The sequence below is a fragment of the Mirounga leonina genome, unplaced genomic scaffold (genome assembly GCF_011800145.1).
Source record: "Mirounga leonina isolate KUSES-001 unplaced genomic scaffold, KU_Mleo_1.0 Mir_180, whole genome shotgun sequence".
Taxonomy (NCBI): domain Eukaryota; kingdom Metazoa; phylum Chordata; class Mammalia; order Carnivora; family Phocidae; genus Mirounga; species Mirounga leonina.
In genome coordinates, this window is record NW_023270469.1 from 18224465 (window position 1) to 18247017 (window position 22553).

At 44.4% G+C, this 22553-nt stretch overlaps 1 protein-coding gene across 3 annotated transcripts in view; it reads right to left on the bottom strand.

The window, feature by feature from the left end:
* Positions 1-3016: 3016 nt before the first annotated feature.
* The window catches only part of CTCF (CCCTC-binding factor), a 48955-nt gene continuing 29418 nt past the window's right edge, over positions 3017-22553 (bottom strand). For 2 of the 3 annotated variants that reach the window (XM_035024975.1, XM_035024974.1), the window contains 8 exons: positions 18720-18853; positions 16804-16924; positions 15959-16108; positions 11487-11647; positions 10789-10971; positions 10056-10191; positions 5668-5829; positions 3017-4513 (listed from right to left, as the gene is read on the bottom strand). In XM_035024975.1, coding sequence (XP_034880866.1) covers positions 4329-4513; positions 5668-5829; positions 10056-10191; positions 10789-10971; positions 11487-11647; positions 15959-16108; positions 16804-16924; positions 18720-18853 — 1232 coding nt within the window. In that variant the 3' untranslated portion in view covers positions 3017-4328. The remainder of the gene's footprint in view (positions 4514-5667; positions 5830-10055; positions 10192-10788; positions 10972-11486; positions 11648-15958; positions 16109-16803; positions 16925-18719; positions 18854-22553) is intronic. The other variant, XM_035024976.1, reaches the window with a different exon arrangement.

The following is a 22553-nucleotide window of genomic DNA, read 5'->3' on the forward strand; positions in this document are numbered from 1 at the left end:
TCCAACTCCTGGGCCATGGGCGGGACATCAGGAGTCGCATGCTCTACCAACTGAGCCAGCCAGGCGTCCCGGAAATCCACCAGCTTTTGAAACGGCAGAAAAAAATGCCAGATGGCCTCAGGCACCCTTCTGTGCTGCGCAGGATCCTCAGCTCTCATCAGGCTCAGGCTGGACTAAGGCTGGAAGGTGGGAAGTCCCCTCAGGGAGCATCCTTGGGCTAAGGCCTAAACCTCAAGGGACTTTGGGAGGGGTGAGCAAAGGCCAGTTACATGGGGATCCTCCGTGTCTGCATCCTCTCCCTTCCACGGACCTCACCTCTACTGGCTGGAACGGGTCAGGAGGTCATGGGGTGGGGTCCTGCTAACTGGAAGCATGCTGCCCTGTAAAAGACCAGGGACCTAGAATCTGGAGGATTCACAGAAGAATTATTATTTTTTCTTCCACTACAATCCAATTAAACTGTCACTTATTAGGAACAGCCCTCTGCCCTGCCCCATAGCTCAGCCCGGCAGAGGTGAAATAACCTTGAGAGTAGAGGAGATGATGAGCAGGGTCCCTTGGCTTCCTTCCCATCTAGCTACCCCTCCTCACCTCAGGGCTTGGAGAGAAGTGGGAACATGCTCCAGTCACATGATCATTCCCACCCCCCAACAAAATCTTATCTCTGCCAAAGACTGAGACAAAGTGGCTGTAGAAACTGAACGGTAGCAGCTTGAGCAAACCCTCCCCTCAAGCAAGAGGCCGACGATGTGAAAGCTGAGGACTGACGAGGGGGGACGGGAGGACTCAGCCAGAGGTGTTCCTGCAAACAGAGGCACCAGTCTTCTGATGTCTCCCAGTTTGAAAGAAGAGGCTGGGTTAAGATTGAGGACTCCTTCTAAGACCACATAGAACCCACAAGTTGCTTTTAGGGTGAGAACTCAGTAGGTCTCTCGCACTCAGCAGGCCGAGCTGTCAGTCCGTCCGTGGAAAACGCTGGTTCTAAAGGCCGACCGCCTGAACGTTCGGCCCGACTCCACCTCTTACCAGGTGTTCCACACTCAAGAAGTTACTTAACCTTTCTGGGCTTCCAGTTCCCGTTTCGTAAGCTGGAGCTATGACCTTACCTCAGAGTGTTGCTCCGAGGCTACGAAATGCTGCCGAAGGGCTCACCGCAGGGCCTGGCCCTCGGGGAAAGCGCACACACCGGCCACGTCGGCCCGGCAACCCTGGGGCCCCACAGCGGACCAAGAGGAAGCGCACCTGGCCGGGGCTCTTCTGTTGAGCAGGCTTCGGAGGGGAAATACAAGAGGGAAGGACTGCCGGAGGAGACTCTGGAGGCGAGCAACGCGCTGGTGGGATCTGCCCCCGTCCGACGGGAGCAGACCAGAAAGGCACGGAAACCAGGGCAGGGCTGGGGGGCTCGCCACGCACCTCCGAACTGCTGCTGGTCAGCGCGGCAGCGACCCAACGGCCACAACTCTATCAGAGACCCAGGGGACACATGGGACTGAGCTCCGAACACGCTGAGTGACTCAGCGCGAGGGGGAGAGGCCTCCAGCTCGCCCGTGTTCTGGACGGCAGGACCCCCCGTGGGCACCCAGGAAATGCTAAAAGCCCCTCCTGAGGCGGAAGCCCCGCCTGCGGCCGCAGCGCAAGAGGAGGGGCCGGGCCGCACCTCCAGGCGGCCACAGGTGCCCCGCAGACCGTTTAGAAGCCCAGACCCAGACCACTGGCAAGGAGGGCCCAGGTGAGCAAAGGGAGTATTTTACTCCAGTACCTGCTACGGCCTAACAGTGGGGGAGAGCTGGCAGGTCAGGAATTAGCCCGTCCACAGTTCTCGGGTGTGCAGTGAGAAATGGCTTCTGTACTTCCATGTTTATATATGTAAAATCTGTATTTTATACAGGTTTTATATATAATGGAGTCACACAGGGTGCATCATGGGCTATGCAATGGGGGATCCCTTCTAAGTTTCTACTCCATCAGAATGGGACTCCTCTTGCCCCCTCTCCATCCAAAACTATCTTTTAAACTTTCAAACAACTTGCATGTACACAGAGAAAAAGCTATGCTGAAGATAAAAATCTCACTGTTCTGCAGACATCTATTATGAACACCAAAAAATTTAGAAAATCGTATGGCCACTGAAACACTATGGTAGGGGGTACTCTGCCCCCCGTAGGGGCTGGCCCATGCCTGAGACAAAGACCCCACACTCTGACAGCCTTGGGTCGCTAACATTGGGCCCAAGGAGCTGCCTGCCAGGTTCTGAGTCTTGAGGCCTCAGATACCCGTTTTCCTGGGAGACGTGACTACGTGGACAATACTAGCAGCCGAAGGTCACACACACCTGACCTTCTGTTACTTCTCCCTGAAAACCACTAACTCAGAATTCTGGTTAAAAAGCCCCAGAATCAGTGGCTGAAGCTTTTAACTAAAACGGTTTTACCAAAGCTATCTGCCCAGAAATGGGCAGCGACAGCAAGAGGATGTTTCACTAACGCATCAGCTTCCTAGTCCAACTCCCTTTCCACGGTGCCTCCCGCAGCGCTAACAAGCTGTCTAGGAATCGCTCCCTGCAGCCTGGTGACTCTGTCTCCCCTCCCACATGACCTTCTCTAGGGCAGACTGGGCCCAGCTTCCGTTGTCCTGCACTTGGCAGAACCCAAGGTGCTGACCTCAGCCCTCACAGAGAAGAGGTCCTGGACAGAACTTCCCATGAGCCCCCTTCGCCTCTAACTTCTGTGGTCACTCCTCTGCTGCAGGGACCCACCCCTAAGGTGGATCACGGAGGCTGGCAGCTGTCCAACCACACCTTGCTACTCACACACACCTCTGGGGAGTTAAAACCTGTGGCGGGGTTCACTCACTAACCCCACCATTTGCCAAGATCATCTCGGACGTGCTGGACAGGAAGTGGCCATCCCAAGAACAGAGTTCGCCTCTGAACGGCGACCGGGCCTGCAGCACCTGAGGCCATGCACGCGCACCTGTGGGGCCCCCAGCAGGCAGAGATCACACGTGACGGAGTGTCTGGAGCACTTGTTAATCCATTATGATTTATTAGCTGTACAGCAGTAGGTCCTCCTCCCCAGCTTTCAACCCCATTACATATTTTATTACAGGTCTCATGTTGGCGTCCTAAAATAATGAAAAATATCACACAGTACAGCTAAGTACAAAATGCATCAACCTAGAGTCTGATAGCTAACTGATGGCTCTTTTAAAAGCAATACACAGAAGAAAAAAGTGTTTGAAATCAGCAAGACTGAGGCTCTCTAAAAAACACATTTCAAACGTGTGACAGTTCATGTGCAAGAATCACTTTTTAGTTGGTTTTGTTTCACATTATTTTGTTTTGCAGATCCAAAGTTTAAATTACTGACCTAGTGAAATTTTCTGGCCCAGCTTTTAAGGGCTGCTGTGACCCACTCATAATCACCCTTCTGCTTGAACAGAGGAATTATAAAACACAAAATTCAGCTACAAACAGAGCAAAGAAAATGTAGATGGGAAATCATAACTGAAAGTTAATTGTACAAGGTTCAAATGCTGGCTCCACGGGCTGGAAATCGCGATCTTCCATGTGGGCGTCCGTCATTAGCGGGCAGCAGTCTCGGTGCCATTCTGCTACATGATTGTGATCCAATTCCTTGTCAACATTTACACACGACAGAGTCTGTGGTAACTTAATTTGCAAGTAATTAAAATGCTGGGTTTTCTTACACTGCACTTTTCAACCTCTTAATTAATGGAAAAGATTAAAATGTAAAAAAAGTTATTTACAAGCTTGACCATACCAGAAACTCTGCCAAGAAAGAGGCAAAGCCTTCAGGACAGACACCGATCGCAGCATGCCGGACTACTGGCGTGCAGCTGGCTCCGAGCAAAGGGAGTCAGGGAGAAGCAGAAGCAAAAACCAGTTTAAAAGTGTAAGTCCTTCCCAAGTCTGCATTTACAATTAAAAACTCTCCTGGGAAGAAGACCTAGAACTCTGGGAAACCCGGTGGCCATTCTGGAGTGGTTTACCATAGCAAGAGAGAGGGTCCAATGTCTCTGTTTCCATCTAAGAAAACCAGTTAGGCATCAACACTGTCCTCAGCACTTCACAGTAAACCCTCAGGGACTCAGAACATTCCATGATTTGCTAACATCAAACAGCAAGTTCTAGTAAAATCACATTTTTCTAACATCATCCTTGAAGTTTTAGTTCTCAGTGTGTTTGGTAAAATGGTGTAAAATGATGCTTTTCCCAAAGCCAAAAGAAGAAAGAAGGGAGAAAAATTAAGATGCGGGCCGTTTAAACACAGCCCAGAGCAGTCCTGGCGATGAGCAAGGCCCCGCCATCACCGGTCCATCATGCTGAGGATCATCTCGGGCGTGAGGTCTCCGTTGGGGGCGTCTGTGGCGGCCGGCTGGGCCTCCTCTTCCTCCCCCTCCACGGGCTCCGCATCTGGCTCTTTTTTGACTTCAACTATAATGTTCTCAATTGCACCTGTATTCTGGTCTTCCACCTGGATGATGGCTGTTGCTGGCAAGAAAGAGCATGAACAAAACAAATGCTCCATTAAAGCCCCTGAGGATTGCAAGGGTCCCGTGAGACTCGACACTAAATGGATGTCAGCAATGCAGGAAAGCCTTATTAGCAAGGACACAGAAAAAGTCATTAAAAAAAAAAAAAAAAGACTTAATGACCTAAAATATGGCCATTCATAAAGCCCCAATACTCTTTGGCTATCAAAGAACAAAATGCTGACATTCATGTTCATATGCCTCCCAAATTCCATACTAAAAGCCTTAGTTTTCCTTTACGTCATAAAGTTGAGCTTTGCACTAGTATGAGATAGGCGAAAGATGCAGACAGCACATGACTAAGAATACCTCCCAATGCGTGTGATGCAGGGTCGAGTTGAAGGTGAACCACCTACAGCAAGAACATCCATTTCTGACCCTGAAGTCTCCCACACCCAGGGCCCTCCACCAGTGTTTTTCACTCAAGTATGTGTAGGCGAAATGGTTCCCAGGGTCTACAGTCACACCCCCCACAAACAGACATTTACACATGGGCTCAGGGAGTACATTAAAAAAAAAAAAAAATCTTGCGTTTGTTAAAGAAAAAACCCTGCCTGCCAGCTTTCAGGATATCCACAACAACAGAGAACAGAACAGAGACTCGAGTTCCCCAGAGCCTGCTGTCACAAGGGCCGTGCCCACTGCCATTTGTGGTGTGAGGTAGAGGGTGAACACCTCTGCTGTGTCCGCTCCTACAGCAGAAGGCCAACCCTTGAATCCACAGGCCTGGATTTCTTAGGAGGAACACTCAGCACAGGAATTGCTTTATCCTTCATCCCTTAAACTTTGGCTCTTTTACATTCATTACCATACCATATCAATGCTGCCAGCTGACTGGGATGTTGGTTGTTTTGCAGAACCCTCCCACGAAGTCCCCATCTTGTCCAACATGTGAACTTTCTACTTGGGCCTTCTCCCTGAAGTGCAACGGGCTTCTCAGGTCTTCCTCACGTGCTTCCCAGTAAAAACTAAATAATCGATTCCTGACAGTTTGTTCCTGGTGTGACCCTAACTTGTTCTCATCATCCCCCAAAACAAGGACCCATCTGGCTCCTGCCCACGCTGGGAGCAGCCGCCAGCCTCCAGCCTACTAGGTGGAGACAAGGAACTTACGCTGGGTCTGTTTGGGCTGGTTGGTTCTGCCAGGAGGGCGTCCTCTCCGCTTCTTGGCAGGGGGTGGGGCTGGGGTCACAGGCTGAGGCTCTGGCTCGGGTTCAATTTCCACCGCAGGTTCCTCCTCATCCTCATTGTCATCCAGGTCTGGCTCAGCATTTTCTTCTCATGAAATCAGGAGTAACGTGCGGCGGGGGAACGGACACGGAGAAGTACAGCGGAAGAAAAATGACACACACACAAAATCAATATACATATTCTGTTAAGTCTAGTTACATATTTATTTTCATCAACAGAAGTCCATTTAAAAATGCTTTTGTTAGAATTAATATACAAATCAACTTGAAGACTACTAGTCCTACTTTATGTGGGCTGGATATTACTTTTTTCTTTTAGCTTTAGACATCAGAATATTAAGTTTCAAAAAAACTATTTTTAAAGATTTTATTTGACAAAAAGAGAGCGAGAGCAGGAACACAAGCAGAGGGAGTGGGAGAGGGAGAAGCAGGCTTCCACCAAGCAGGGAGCCTGATGTGGGCCGAAGGCAGACGCTTAACGACTGAGCCACCCAGGCGCCCCAAATTTCAAATTCTTAAGAGGCAATTCCATCATATGCCAGATATGTAACAATACCACAGTGTTTAAGTTGAAAACATATATTCCCTCTATCTATTATGCAAGGATAAAGCAGGGTACTGAGCCTGAGACAGACCCTCGAAGATGTGCTCCTGCCAGTCTCTGAGTAGGCAGACGGGGGGTGGGTGGGTGGGTGTGTGTACGTGCGCATGCATGCACAACATAAATTCCTATGGCATTGTGAGGTCCTATTACTAGGATAAGCAGCAAGAGTTCTTCTAGGACTATGACTGATGGTTTTTTTTTTTTTTTTTTAAAGATTTATTTATTTATTTAGAGAGACACACACACGGGGCGGGGTGGGGGGAAGCAGAGGGAAAGGGAGACAGAATCCTCAAGCAGACTCTCTGCTGAGCATGGAGCCTGACATGGGGCCCAGTCCCACAACCCTGAGATCATGACCTGAGCCAAAATCGAGAGTTGGCCACTCAACCTACTGAGCCACCCAGGCGCCCCCTGATGGCTTTAAGGCCAAGTTTTTTAACTTAATTCTCAGCTATGCCAGAATCAATGGGTCATTCTTAACTCCCTAATGCCATCATCAAGAGGGGACTACTGTATAAAGAATACTGACAAGGAGCTTTGAATCCCTTACTAGGTGTGTGACTTGGGACAATGACCACAGTGAACCTCAGTTTCCTTATATAATCTCTAAAGCACCCCCAACCTACTTACTAGTGATTTGAGGATCAAAAGGATTGAACTGTAACGCACGTAATCACGCTCTGCAACTTGGACTCCCCTACATAGACACACTTCTTGTTTGCACCATGCGTCACAGTTTTTAACATTCTCCATTATTCCATTTTGGCTTCATTACTTCATTTAATAAGAGGTGCTACCCTCATTTTACAGAAAAAGTGAGAAGCTAAGTGATTTGGAAGGCATGGCTAAATTACAGCAGGCAGAACTCAACCTCCAGCCTCCGCCTGGGGCTGTTCTGCTGCCCACCCCTGGCTGCGGTTCCGGGGTTCCTGCTCCCCCACCCCTTGCCACGCACGGCACGCGAAGTACCCTCCTTGCTCGCCTCTGCCTCTGAGGAGTACAGGTTATGCGGTCTTTCTCTAGGACCAGACATTTACATTTAGAAATCTAGGAGTAAAGGCCTCATCTTCAGGACAAAATGCCTTGTTTGTCAAATCCTGAGTGAAAATGTGGGGAACACACTGGTATGTGGCAGTGTGTGTCAAGAACGAGATGAGATACTTCCCTGCTGAACTTATTCAAGCCCCCTATTGCCTAAGTTGGCCCAATGCCTAGAAAACCAAACAAATTCAGTCAGAATTGGGGGAAAAAAGCACACAAAGAAGGTTAATAGGGTCAAAGGCTTATTGGCTTGGAGAGATTTTGGCAAAAAGCCTCGAAAATAGCAGTTAATAGCAGTTAAAATAGCTGGTTAATCTCTGCAAGTGGCCAACAGGCAGAACTTCTGGGAGAGGACAAATGTAACTGTGTGGTCTTGGTCAGCAGTGGGATGGAAAGGCTAGACTTTCTGGGGGGATAAAAAGACACTCAGTACAAGGCCCAGAACCAAACCGTGCTCTATAAGCCAGCAATGCATAAGACAAAAGAAGGAGCTGCATCATCTATTAGCAACCATCAGTAAAGTCTTCTGCTGAAAGATGCTCTGGTGATGCATAATTAGGGAATGAAGCCTCTCTTACTGGGAGATGAACCACAGAAGTGACCAAGTGGTACCATAAGCAAGAAGGCTAAGTAAGGGCCAACATCTGTGGCAGTAGGAGGCTCTGCAACTAGAAGCACCTACAGAGATCCTCCAGCTCAAGGTTACCTGTGGATCTCTGGTGGCACTTGGGGCCTGTGATTTTTTTTTTTTTTTTTTTTAATTTATTTATTTGACAGAGACAGACATAGTGAGAGAGGGAACACAAGTGAGGGAGAGGGAGAAGCAGGCTTCCCACCGAGCAGGGAGCCCGAAGCAGGGCTTGATCCCAGGACCCTGGGATCATGACACCAGCCAAAGGCAGACGCTCAATGACTAAGCCACCGAGGCATCCCTGTGACTTTTTTTAAAAAATTTATTTTAGAGTGAAAGTGAGCAAGCAAGAGAGACCACATGCGAGCGGGGTAAGGGACAGAGGGAGAGGGAGAGAATCCCAAGCAGAATCCCCGCTGAGCATGGCGCCTGATCTCAGAACCCTGAGATCACGACCTGAGCTGAAACCAAGAGCTGGGCACTCAACTGACTGAGTCACTCAAGTGCCCCCACTCATTAATTTCTTATTCAAAGGGTCCCACAAAGATTTTCAGTAGAGAATGGTATGTATTTTTTTTTTTTTTAAGATTTATTTGAGAGAGAGAGAGTGAGTGTGCATGCGAGGAGGAAGGAGAGGCAGGAGGAGAGGGAGAAGCAGGCTCCCCGCTGAGCAGGAAGCCCGACGCGGGGCTCAATCCCAGGACCCTGATATCATGACCTGAGCCAAAGGCAGATGCCCAACCAACTGAGCTACCCAGACGCCCCAGGAGAGAACGGTGTGCTTTTAAGTAAACCAACATTTTAAAGGAGGCATGTTTACTGAAAACCCAGTGATGAAGAGAATGCTTAAATTAGATTTTCTAAAAAAGGCAGCAAAAAATAAACTACTCTTACGCTTACTGGATGAATATTCTCCCAGAAAAAGTAAAAGTTCTAAACAGAAAAGGTTTTATTAAAATAAACAAAATACACAAAAACTAAAAGGGACCTTGTTACAGATCTAAGTATAAAAAAACCTAGTGCTTTCATGAGCAAGTTTTATATAAAATCAATGGAGAGACTGAAGTTTTCAAGTATTTTCAATCTTCAAAAAATTTTAATCCCTCCCCATTATTACTAACAAGCAATGCAAGACAAAATGAGGAGCCTTAGAAACACATAAGGCACCATCTATAATTTCTCCAGTCTGATGGTGCTTCTGGGGAAGTGTATTCCCCAAAACAAAACCCCTCTACATATATCTTTTACCATAAAAAGCTTAAATCTTTAGTCACAGATGTGCCTTCTCAACTACTTGGCCAGCGGCCCAAGCATCCACATTACAGAGCCTAAAACCATGAGACGGGTGTGGACCATCCAGTGTGACTCTCCGTTATTGACGCTCTTGTTCTCTCTCCCTCTTCATGAGTCTAGCACCTCAAAGCATACCTTCTGCCTGGATTTCATGACTAAAGTAAAAAACACCCCCAACAGCATCAATGGTAGGAAAATAGGCAAAGTGTTACATTATAAAACGGAGAGATAAAGGTAGGAAGAGAAAGGCTGACCTTCATGGATTTGATCAACACATCTCAAGGCTAGGCTGACACAGGCAGTCAAACCAGAAGTTGGTCAAGATGCTTAAGAAACCTTCTTCATATCCATTAGATTCATTGCTCAAATCTAGACCAGATTCCTAAATGTAAAAGTTACGAACATAGAAAAGAAACTCTGCTGGCCTTAGAATATCACTAATCTGAGAAAACTGAGTCGAAATACTAATTTTGCTTTGGCTTTAACTGAACATGTAACATATAAGGTATTATCAAGCAATGGAATACCAGGAGAAAAAAACACACAAATAAACAAAAACACGAACTTTCCCCCAGAAACTAGCTGCTGCTGTAAATACATAACATACCTTAGGGAGACTAGAGGCTATAAAGGAAGTAAGAGTGATTGGCCCCTCTATCCCAGTACATCCATACATCAATGGATTGGCAACTGGGCACCAAAATCTACCACATGTAACTAAATCAAGAAATAAGTTACTCACCACTGTCAGAGGAGTCTTCTTTTTTGGAACGCATCTTTCTTTTTCTGCCACGTTTACTCTTCTTTGTTTCCCCTCCATTTTCCCCCTCTACGCCATCTGGACCAGCACAATTGTCAGCATGTCTTGCCATGGTATTCTAACGGAAGAAACAAAATCTTCGTTCATGTTACTAAAAAAACTGGTATCAGAAATTAGAAGTTCACTTACTTTAATAAAAATTTCGGGCACTCATATCTAGTCTGAAATGTTCTAGTATGTGCTAATAAGCACATCCTGAACATGCTCTCCTCATTCAAGGGAAATGGTCTCCATCTGGAAGAGGGAGAGAGAAGGAAGGGGGGGGGAGGGAGAGAGAGAGAGAAAGGGAGGGAGAGAGGGAGGGTGGGAGGAAAGAGAGTCCCTCAGAAGAGGAGGGGCTAGGGCCTCTCAGCAGCCTGCAGGCAAGAGGAACACAGGAGGATCAGACCAGCCCCCTGTCCTGTGCAGACCTGACTAACATGGCCCCAAAGGAAGATCCAAGAAAGACCTATTTCAGATACTGAGTCCCCCCGCTTCAGCAGGAGGGTTCACACATGTACAGAAAAGCCTGAGGTGGTGATGAGTGGCCCTTTCCAAATGATAAGGCATCTCTGTGCTTATAACCTCAGTGGAAAAAACTACCCTGCTTTGCAGTGGAAGATCAAGAACATGATATTAAGAACCATGATAAGGGAAGTGAAGTTCTGACTCTCACCCGGCGTGTAAAGGTTTTCCCACACTTAGAACAGACAAAGGCCGCAGGGACAAAGTTGGGGTCATGATAGCGTTTGAAGTGCATGTCGAGGAGCTGTTTCTGGCGGAAGGTCTTGTCGCAGTGGCTGCAGGCGTAAGGCTTCTCCCCAGTGTGGGTGCGCTTGTGCATGATCATGTGCCTCTCCTGAAAGACAGCAGGTGGGGGAAAAGGCCTCAGAGCCCGTCACAGGGCTGCTACCCCAGCCACCACCTGCACACATGGTCCAGAGGCCTTTCTCTCCGGAAGGGTCTAGGCTCAAAACTGCCTGTCCAGAGGATAAAGTTATCTTTACAGGGCTGCAAAACTGCTGCCTTAAATCCCAGTACTGATATGCTCCCTGGCTGGGCCGCCTGTCTAGATCACCCCTAAGCCCCAGGACCATATTCTTCTCTTCTCTCAGGTCCTGGACTTAATTCTCCCAGTTTTGACAAAGCAGCCAGTAGTTTGCCTGAGGGGGAGGTAAGCTATGACTGAATAAAAACATCAGCTGGAGACTGAGGTGATAACATCGAGGAGTGAGACCTCTGGTGATACTCCTCATAAGTCAGTTTGAAAATACCATCCTTAAAAACAGTTACTATACAAGGAATCTAAAAACCCTCTGATAAAACCTGACACTGATGAGGAATCAACTGCTTTCTAACTATGAAGGTCTCTACCTGTCTGCAAGCGTAATCACACTGGTCACACTTAAAGCGCTTCTCATTCTTGTGTGACTTCTGATGCTGGATGAGGGCATAGCGCTCATGAAACACAGCATCGCAGTATCGACATTTCTTGCCTTGCTCAATGTAGGAATGCTGCTTTCGCAAGTGGACACCTGAAAGCAAAACACAAATCCCAGTCTAACTTGTGAAAACAAAAGGCATTTCATTAAGTTAATAATACGTTCTTCTCTGCTTCTTAAAATATTTACTCTGGCTGCTGTCCTGAAAGTGAATTAAAAGGCAAAAAGACAAGAGAAGTGGAAAGACTAGTTAAGATATGGAAACAGGACAGGTGAGAGAAGATGGTGGCTTGGAAGGAGTGGGGAGAACTGATGAGAGACCCAGAAAGTAGCATCAACAGGACTTATTCACTGAATACAGAACAAGAAAGAAGGTGGGTGTCAATAGACGACCTCCAGGTTCCTGGCTTTGAAAACCGGGTAGGTGGATGGGGCCATTTGCTGAGACAAGGAACAGTGGAAAAGGGCTAAAGCCCTTTGTTTGTTTTGGGGAAAGGGGGCAGGGGGGGTTTAGACCTTCAGTTTTGAACCTGTTAAATCTGAAATGCCAGTGATATCAAACTAGGGATGGCAAAGGCTAAATAAGCCTAGCTCAAAGGAAAGATTTAGAGTAAGAACTGGAGTTGTTGGGATTTGAATTAGCTCACGGGAGTTCAAGAAATCACTAAGGCAAAAAGAAAAAGAAGAGTACAGGTCACACTTTAAGAAAGCTAACAGGTAAGGCCAGTAGAAGGAAAAACGGATGAAACAAGAGAAGGCTGAGAAAGAATAGAGAAGAAAGCCAACAGGCTATCGTGTCACGGAAACCAAGGGAAGAAAGTGTTTTAAGGAGGATGGCACAGTCCACTATGAAGAATATTCTTAAGAGATCAAGAAAGATGGTAAGTGGAATGTTCCCCACATTAAGCAATGTGGTGTTTAGTGATCTTAGGAAGAGTCACTTTACAGAATGGGGTATAAGCTAAGATGGGAGGGCAATGAGAAACAGGAAGGAAGACTGTGAGGGATAGAACTCTTTATGAGGATTGGCAGGGAAGGAGATATAAGACTCAAACTTAAACACCTAAGTAACATAAAAAATAATAATAAATAAAAAATGAGCCAGATGAGTAAGTCCTAGAGACCTACTGTACAGCATAATTCCCACAGTTTATTTATTTTTAAAAATTTTATTTTTAAGTAATCCCTACACCCAATGTGGAGCTTGAACTCACAACCCTGAGATCAAGCGTCGCATTCTCTATGGACTGAGCCAGTCAGGTGCCCCTAATTCCCATAGTTTATTTATTTCTTAAAAGATTTTATCTATTTGAGAGAGAGCACAAGCAGGGAGAGCGGCAGGCAGAGGGAGAAGCAGGCTCCCAGCTGAGCAAGGAGCCTGATGCAGGACTCGATCCCAGAACCCTGGGATCACGACCTGAGCTGAAGTCAGACACTTAACCGAATGAGCCACCCAGGTGCCCCATTCCCCTAGTTTGTAATACTGTACAAAATTTTCCAAGTTTCCAAATTATGTTTTAACAGGAAAAATTAGAAACTTAAAAAAAAAAAGTCAAACATGGACAGGGAAGACTTTCTTCTTTAAGATAGGAGAAATGTAAGCATGTTTAAGAGTTGAGGGGAAAGATCTAGGAAAGAAAGTGTGAAGATGAAGGTAAGGAGGCAGTACATGAGGGTATAAAAGCTGCAGAGAAGACCAGACAGGATTGAGGCAAAAGCAAAAGGACAGTCCACAAATACGAAGAGTGATGCCAACTCTCTTGCAGCAAATGGGCAAAGAAAAGATGAATGCAGATAGGTTTGTAGGTTTGAGAACAGAAATTTGGGAGTTTCAATCTGTTGCCTTTACTTTTCTTATGAAGTAGGAAAAGAGGGCACTTACTGAGACCATGGAGGTGGAGGGAAAAGGGGAGGAAAGATCAGAGGTTTAAAAAAAGTGCAAATGATTCACCCAACTCTGACTCGTTTCATGGTGCCTTCCACGTAGCAGGCACCTAAACATTTGTGGAATGAATGAATGATTGAACTCACTGAGGAAAATAGGAGCATACCTGACAAGGACAAATAGGTGGACTGCCCAGAAACAATGAAAGCTCAGCTGCATTTGGGATCATGAATTTATGGTGCTACCAACCTGCTTCACTCATACCACATCAGACTTAAAGAAGACCAATTCTGGGGAGCAGAAATGAGGGAAGGCTTTTCTTTTTTACTCTCTACCCATGTTCACTATATGAAAGCCTTTCATACATACATATATTATTTCAAATAATTTTTTTTTAAAGATTTATTTGACAGAGAGAGAAACAGTAAGAGAGGGAACACAAGCAGAGGGAGAGGGAGAAACAGGCTCCCCGCTGAGCAGGAAGCCTAACGCGGGGCTCGATCCCAGGATCCCGACATCATGACCTGAGCCGAAGACAGACGCTTAACGAATGAACCACCCAGGTGCCCCCAAATAATTTTTAAAAGGCCTCAACTTCCCCTTCTGGTCCTATGATAGAGACCTAACAGTGAAAGACTTTCTTTCATGTGTTCTTAATACTTATAACAACTGTGTAAGGTAGTTATTTTTCCTAAAAATCAGTTGGGGAAAAAAAAAAACCAAAAAGAGGCTTAGAGGAATATTTGGAGGTGAATCTTGACTCTAGTAGGTCAAGTCTCCAAAGCCCACGCTCTCCTGTGTCACAAAGTGATAAATTTTATTTATAGCATATTAGTGTGAAATCAGGCCTGCTTTAAAGAGGGAACTTCTTTGGGATTGGTTTTGGGAGATAACTATTATCTGACAGCTCCTAAGCAATTAAGTTCCTTATTATGTAGAGCCTAAAGGGTATCATACAGGTATAGAACATCCAAAATATATACTTGCATCGTAAAAGTGAATAATTTTAAAAATTTAAATAATCCAAACAGTGGCCTAATAGCTCACACACACTATCATGAGGTATTATCAATTTAGATTTTAGGTTTCTGTACTATAAGAACAGTAAAATTCATTTATCAGAGGACAGTGCCTCTTAAATCTTTCTAACGAAGTCCTCTTAACATGTTAGGATGAACAAGTAACCCACAGATCTTATGTGGAGCCCAAAGCCCTCTGCTTCAAACTCATGGTTTCATCTTCAAAATGTGTATTAGATGTTAAAATAAATAAATACACTTACACCTTAAAAAAACGTATGCTAGGGGCGCCTGGGTGGCTCAGTCGGCTAAGCGGCTGCCTTTGGCTCAGGTCATGATCCCAGGGTCCTGGGATGGAGCCCCGCATCGGGCTCCCTGCTCAGCGGGAGGCCTGCTTCTCCCTCTCCCTCTGCCTGCCACTCTGCCTACTTGTGCTGTCTATCTGTCAAATAAATAAATAAAATCTTAAAAAAAAAAGTATGCTAGCCTCCATTTTGTCCAATATGGTCGTATTAATATAACAATGTCTTTTTTAAGATTTTATTTATTTGACAGAGAGCGAGCACGCGCGCACAAACGGGGAGCAGCAGGCAGAGAGAGAGGGAGAAGCAGGCTCTCCACTGAGCAGGGAGCCCGACACAGGGCTCGATCCCAGGATTCCGGGATCATGATCTGAGCCAAAGGCAGCTGCTTAACCGACTGAGTCATCCAGGCGCCCCAATATAACAATGTTTTAAGACACCAGCTAAATTGCCTAACTTTACTCAGCTAAAATACATATGCCTTGGTGACTTCATATGGTTGCTATGAATATCAAATGGGTTAAAAAGTTAAAGTAATAAAAGATGTTTTGTAAAGTACAACAATTTACCTAAATATAAAATTGTTTATACTAATAATATTCAAGGGGAAAAAACAATAATATTCAAGGAGCAATACATTTTGGATAGAGATCAGACAGGGGCAGTATTTTTATCTCTTTTAAATAGGAAAAACAAAGGGAGACACATCCAGGTGACCATACCTTTATGGGCCCAACTACAATTTCTACTGATAAATTCTGCCTCTGTATAAGCTGTAGTTTAATTATGCACAGAAATATAGTTATCATCCAACCAATAACGTCTTATTATTTAGAGAAAGTACTTATGCTCTGAGAAAAACTGAAATGGGACAGTCCTTAGTTTGAATCATACTATGTCACTTCCCTATTTGGAGATTTGAACATTACCAGTGAGGACTACTAATTAAAGGTTTACTATTTCCTCTCATTACAGCTCCTGTTAATTTATAAATGAGCTATATTCAGGAAAGAATCTTGTGGCCTGACTGCAATGAGAGAAAGAAGATAAAAACAGATGCTAAGCGATGGCTGTTATTAAGTGGTAGGCCATTCACCTATACAAAACTTACATAATTTAGAAAAGGAAGTTATTTATGATCCTCCTTTCACACATCCTCAAAAATATTTTTTCATTTGCCACTAGCTAATTTACTTACCCAAATCACTTTTTCGGGCTATGACAGTGTCACAGTGGGGACAGTGAAATTTGGCCACATTTTCTGTGTGCTTCTGTAAAATGTGCATCTTCATGGTACCACTTTGGGTAAACCGAGCATGACAAATATAACATTCATAAGGTTTTTCCCCTTAAAAGGAAATACAGAACGAACAAATTAGATGAAATGAGCACCATCATTTAACTGGAGGGTAATTAAGGTGGTAATTCAGCTGCAGTCAGGTAGCAGAAAAGCTAAGCTACAGAGAATCCTCAAGTGTTACCCAGCGAGCCCAAGCCTCAGGCCTGCTGCATGGCTCACACCCGTTCTTAAGAGATGGCACTCAAGTCCTGAACTGCTGGCTGTCAGCTCCAACACAGACTCACTCGAGAGCGAGCGAGCGAGCAATTTCTACAAGGCCTGCCTTTGGGGGACAGGAGATGGACAACAGGAGGACCTCCAAGTTCTTTTTCTTTTTAAGTTATCTTTACACCCAACATGCGGCTCGAACTCAAGACACCAAAATCAAGAGTCACACACTCTACCAACTGAGCCAGCCAGGCGCCCCTACAAATTTTTCTTTTTTAGGAAAACACAGTATGGGGAAAACTGAATGAGCGGGTTAGGTAATCTACCCAGACTTCTAATAGTGAAACTTTCCCTTCTCCAGTGTATATTCAGAACAATGAATTCAGAAGATATGCCAGAGAAGCACTTGTCAATTCCATTACTTTTATGCCAGCTCCCATTCTGGTAAGCAACAGGGGTGTGAGGTGGTTTACAGGGTCCCATGGGATCCACTGAAAAGCAGCTCATTAATACAACAAGGAGGGAAGATGTCCTACCTGAATGAGTTCTCATGTGCCTTTTCAGCTTGTATGTGTCCCTGCTGGCGTAACTGCACAAGCTGCACTGGAACGGACGCTCCCCAGTATGGGAGCGAATGTGACGTTTTAATTTGCTGACCTGAAACATGAAAGCACAATGACTGTAATGTGAATGCTGTGGGTTAGGCACAAAAGCTTAGCTTTGGGCACTGAAGTTCAGAATACAGAAAAAGTCTAAAATACACTATTTCTTCCTCCTTATTTGTAATTTTTGTTTCTCAAATCCTTATAATCCAAAGAGAGTAAATAAATGGATAGGGCACAGATGACTCAAGATGGGTTATTAATAACTACTTAAGCTGGGTGCTAGATTCATGGGGGTGTATTATCCTATTTTGTCTATTTCTATATATGTTTTCTGCTTTTGTAAAGATTTGAAATTTCCGCAACAGTTGAAGTAATCATGCTTATCTATAGGTCAATTTCCTTCCAGATACATAGGTATCAGATGTTTTTTTTGTTGTTCAGTTTAACCCTAAATAATTTTATTGCTATTAGAATGTGAACTATTTCCTGCTATCTACCATATAAAGTTAAGTTACTGGCTTCTGTGTATTTGTCTTATATCTGGCCACCCAAATGGACTTTTTTTTTTTTTTTTTAAAGATTTTATTCATCCATTTCAGACAGAGTCCGCGAGAGAGGGAACACAAGCAGGGGCATTGGGAGAGGGACAGGCAGGCTTCCCGCTGAGCAGGGAGCCCGATGTGGGACTCAATCCCAGGACCCTGGGATCACGACCCGAGCCGAAGGCAGACGCTTAACGACTGAGCCACCCAGGCGCCCCCCAAATGGACTCTTATTGCTCTATGTTTTTTTTCAGCTGATACTCTTGGATTTTTTTGGTGTAAGCAAGTATATCTCCAATAAGTAAGTTTTGTTTTACCACTTATAATTAATTTCTTATTTAGCTGAGATTTCCAATACAATCACAATGTTGGAACAGTAATGGTAAGAACAGATGTCTTGTTCCAAATTTTTATTATTTACTTATTTACTTATTTTTAAGTAATCTCTACACCCAATGTGGGGCTCATGACCCCGAGAGATGAAGGCACCTGTCTTGTTCCAAATTTTACTGGGATACTCCCAATGCTTCAGTTAACTGGGATGGATTGACTACGGGTTTCTGGTATACTCTCCTTATAGTAAAGCCATTTTCTTCTACTCTTAACTTGTTAGGACTTTAAACAGTAATGAATATTGTTACAGCTTTTCAGTAATCTACAGAAATGATCATATGGTTTTTCTTAAACTTCTCAATGTAGCACACACCAGTAATTTCCTAATGTTCAACTCTCCTTGTATTTTAGATATATTCTATTTAGTAATCATTTATTTTTAAAATATATTACTTAATTTGGTGAATAATTGATTTAGCTTAGTTTTCTGTGAGAATAAGATACACTTTTCTTTTTGGTAGCATTCTTACCCAGTTTTGATAACAGTGTAGCCTCAAACAGTAAAGGAGAAAATATTTTCCTTTTTTTTTTTTTAAAGTAGGCTCCAATGCCAGGCCTGAACTCACAACCATGAAATTGAGAACCTGAGCTCAGATCAGGGGTCGGACACCTGACCAACTGAGCCATCCAGATGCCCCCCAATTTTCCATTTTTAAATGCTCCAGGTACAGTTATTTGTTTCTTTGCTGTTTCGTAGAACCTACCTATAATAACATGTTGTACTAGTGCTTTTTTTAAAATGCGTAAGTCTTTCACATTCATTACAATTTTAGTATTTTTGGTGGCAGGGAAGGGGAGTGGGAGTGTTAATAATCTCGTAAGATTTTCTATCTCATCTTACGTCAGTTTGGGTAGTTCTTATACTGGAATCACGGTCTTAGGGGAGGAACCAACAAGTTGCTCAACACTCACTTCTACACTGGCGTAATCGCACATGGAACACTTAAATGGCTTCTCATGGGTGTGTTTATAACGACGATGCCGCACCAATTCTCCACTAGTCACAAAGGCCATGTCACAGTCTGGGCACTTGTGAGGACGAGTACCTAGAGAAAGGAGGTTATAACAGGAAGACAAGATCAAGGGCACAGTTAATGACAGTTCAACATCTGATGAAAACTGCAGCATGAGGTTGAACCCTGGTCATCTCAACAACCTTGCACTAGCCTGAGAATAACTCCAAAGCAATAGGGGGTCCCGGCGGACTTTCTAACACTAACTAACCCCAGAATATTGGAAAACATGTGTCACGCATTTAATTTCTCTTAATTACCCATTTGAGTGCTGCTTTTGAATACAAAAATCACCCCCCCTTTTAAAATACTCGTAGCAAGAATTACTATTAAACTCCACTCAATTGGCCAGAGACCCTTGTGGTGATATCAGAAAGACTTGCCCCTCATGGAGCACACTACCTACACCTGTGAGTTCATCAGCCAAAATACAAAATCCTTTTTATCCCTAGTTTATGAATTCTGATCACTATGGATCAAAAGTCTGCTTCAACTTTTTGTTTTTTTTTTAAAGATTATTTATTTATTTATTTGAGAGAGAGAATGAGAGAAAGCACATGAGAGGGGGGAGGGTCAGAGGGAGAAGCAGGCTCCCCACTGAGCCAGGAACCCGATGTGGGACTCGATCCCAGGACCCTGGGATCATGACCTGAGCTGAAGGCAGTCGCTTAACCAACTGAGCCACCCAGGCGCCCCTCTTTTTTTGTTTGTTTTTTAAAAGATTTTATTTATTTGAGATAGAGCGCGCGTGCACGAGCAGGGGGAGGGGCAGAGGGAGAAGCAGATTCCCCTGCTGAGCAGGGAGCCTGGGGTGGAGGGTGCTCGATCCCAGAACCCTGGGATCATGACCTGAGCCCAAGGCAGATGCCACTGAGCCACCCAGGCACCCTTATTTCAACTCTTGATTTAAAAAATTTAGAACACCTTGGGGCACCTGGGTGGCTTGGCAGGTTGAGCATCTGACTCTTGATTTCAGTTCTAGTCATGATCTCAGGATCATGAGATGGGAGCCCAACACCGGGCTCCACGCTTGTGGGAAGTCTGCTTGAGATTTTTCTCCCTCTGCTCCTACCCCACCCCCTGCTGTGTGCACCCTTTCTCTCAAATAAATAATTTTTGTTTGTTTTTTTAAGATTTTATTTATTTGACAGAGGCAGACACAGTGAGAGAGGGAACACAAGCAGGGGTAGTGGGAGAGGGAGAAGCAGGCTTTCCGCAGAGCAGGGAGCCCTGCCTGGGATCATGCCCTGAGCCGAAGGCAGACACTTAACAATTGAGCCACCCAGGCGCCCCTAAATAAATAAATCTTAAAAAACAAAAACAAAGGGCGCCTGGGTGGCTCAGTCGTTAAGCGTCTACCTTCAGCTCAGGTCAGGATCCCAGGGTCCTGGGATCGAGCGCCGCATCGGGTTCCCTGCTCCGCAGGAAGCCTGCTTCTCCCTCTCCCACTCCCCCTGCTTGTGTTCCCTCTCTCACTGTGTCTCTGTCAAATAAATAAATAAAATCTTTAAAAAAACAAACAAAAAAAACAAAAACAAAAAAAAACATCTCTTAAACCTCAATGTTTTGTCAAGCAGAGGTCACAGAATTAATAGTTATTTGACCCAAAGATATTCAGAAGTAGATTCCATTAGGAATGTAATAGAAGATAAAGGAGACTGGGAAATAAAAATAGTTCAGCATACGTGAGGTTATAACAGATAAATATTCAGATAAATAAAGAACTAAATATTAAAAACATTAAAAAAATTATTTGACCCAAGATTCCTCTGCATATCAAATCTTACTGTATTATGACTGTACATATAGAGACATTGGGCTGTCCACATTCTGATACTTTTTTCTGAAGAAAAAACAAAAAAAACACCAAAAAACCAAAAACCAAATGCAATAGCTTGTTTTCTATATAAATTTATTTTGATAATTCCAGAAATTTATCAAAGGCTTTACAAAGTAGTACTGCCTTTTATGTGATTTAAACAGATGACCCTTTTTACAAAAAAGATTTTATTTATTTGGGGGAGAGGATGGGGAGGAGAGTGCAAGCAGGGGAAGAGCAGGGGGAGAGGGACAATCAGACTCCTCTGCTGAGAGCAGAGCTCAACTTGGAGCCCGATCCCACGCCTCTGAGATCATGACCTCAGCCGAAATCAAGAGTTGGACACTTAATCAACTGAGCCACCCAGATTCCCCAAAAGATCACCTTTAAAAAAAAAATAATCTCGGGCGCCTGGGTGGCTCAGTTGGTTAAACGACTGCCTTCGGCTCAGGTCATGATCCTGGAGTCCCGGGATCGAGTCCCGCCCGCATAGGGCTCCCTGCTCAGCGGGGAGTCTGCTTCTCCCTCTGACCCTCCTCCCTCTCGTGCTCTCTGTCTCTCATTCTCTCTCTCACAAATAAATAAATAAAATCTTTAAAAATAAATAAATAAATAAAAATGAAAGAAAAATAATCTCTACACTCAACGTGGGGCTTGAACTTACAACGTTGAGATCAAGCGTCGCATCCTCTACTGACTGAGCCAGCCAGGCACCCCTAAACGGATCATTTTCAAACATCCGTTATCTAATATTCTGTGATCTGAATGTGAATTCATGAAATATTTAAACATTCTTACAAACTAATATACTCCACGTTTTTCTTTTTCCCTTTTACTGAAGGAATCTGTTTTTAGTATGCCCTCACATAGTAGCCCTATAACATAACTGACTGATTATATTAGTGGATCTTCTCTAGTCACTTTATATTCTAAATATAGCATTGGAAGTATGCCCAGGTAATGATGACAATAAGGAGATAAGCTGACAGCAGAACACAGTGCTGTTTTCATAGACCATTACTGAAAAACTAGGGACCATCTGTAATTGCGCACTGCAGGTAAGGGATGACAACAAAGTAATCCCGAACACCAAAATCAAAGGAAGGTTACTGTTTACCTCTGAGAACGGAATTAGAAAGAGTCACAATGTAATGAATGGGACCAGCCATCTGCAGAAATGATTCTGAGATGGACAGAATCCTCAAGAGGGAAGTGTGATTAAAGTATGATAGTAACTAAGAAATTTCAAGGAATGTTCATTTGCTCAGTTTGCTTCTTTATTATCACTGGTGATGTAGGAGTGAAGGACAAAGTTCTTGTCTATGAAAAAGAATCTGGCAGCACAGATCGGTAAGTGAAACAATTAACGAGAAAGAAAAGAAAGCAGGATCCATTTCCGTTAGGATAAACTGAACTGAAAACCAAGGATTTCTAATGTTTACCTAGTACTATCTAGGAGACAGAAAGAGGCCTGCTACTGGTAGACATAAGCATGGCAATTAGGAAAGCAGCAGACATTGCTGTACAACAGAGATTTTCATTGGGTTGTACCACATGATTGCGTATGTCCCTCTGCTCAGATCCATGCTTACCAAGTCACCATTCAATTGCTACATCTTCTTGATATAGGCAAGGGTATCCCCTAGAATGCAATACAACTGCATCCAGAAAATGAAAAGGTGTATTCCTCACCATAAACTTTCTGATTGCATCTGACCCTTGAGGGTTTGATTAGTATGAATCAGTCCTGCCAAATTAGCTCTGAGCGACTAGACAGACCACACTCTTATTTTCAAAGCTGAGGACTAGACCATGAAATACAGTGCCCACATCAACCACTCCCATTTTAGGAAGTCCTATTATGTGGCCAAATGCTTTTATCTAGTCATATGCCCTTTCACAGTGTCTTCAAAC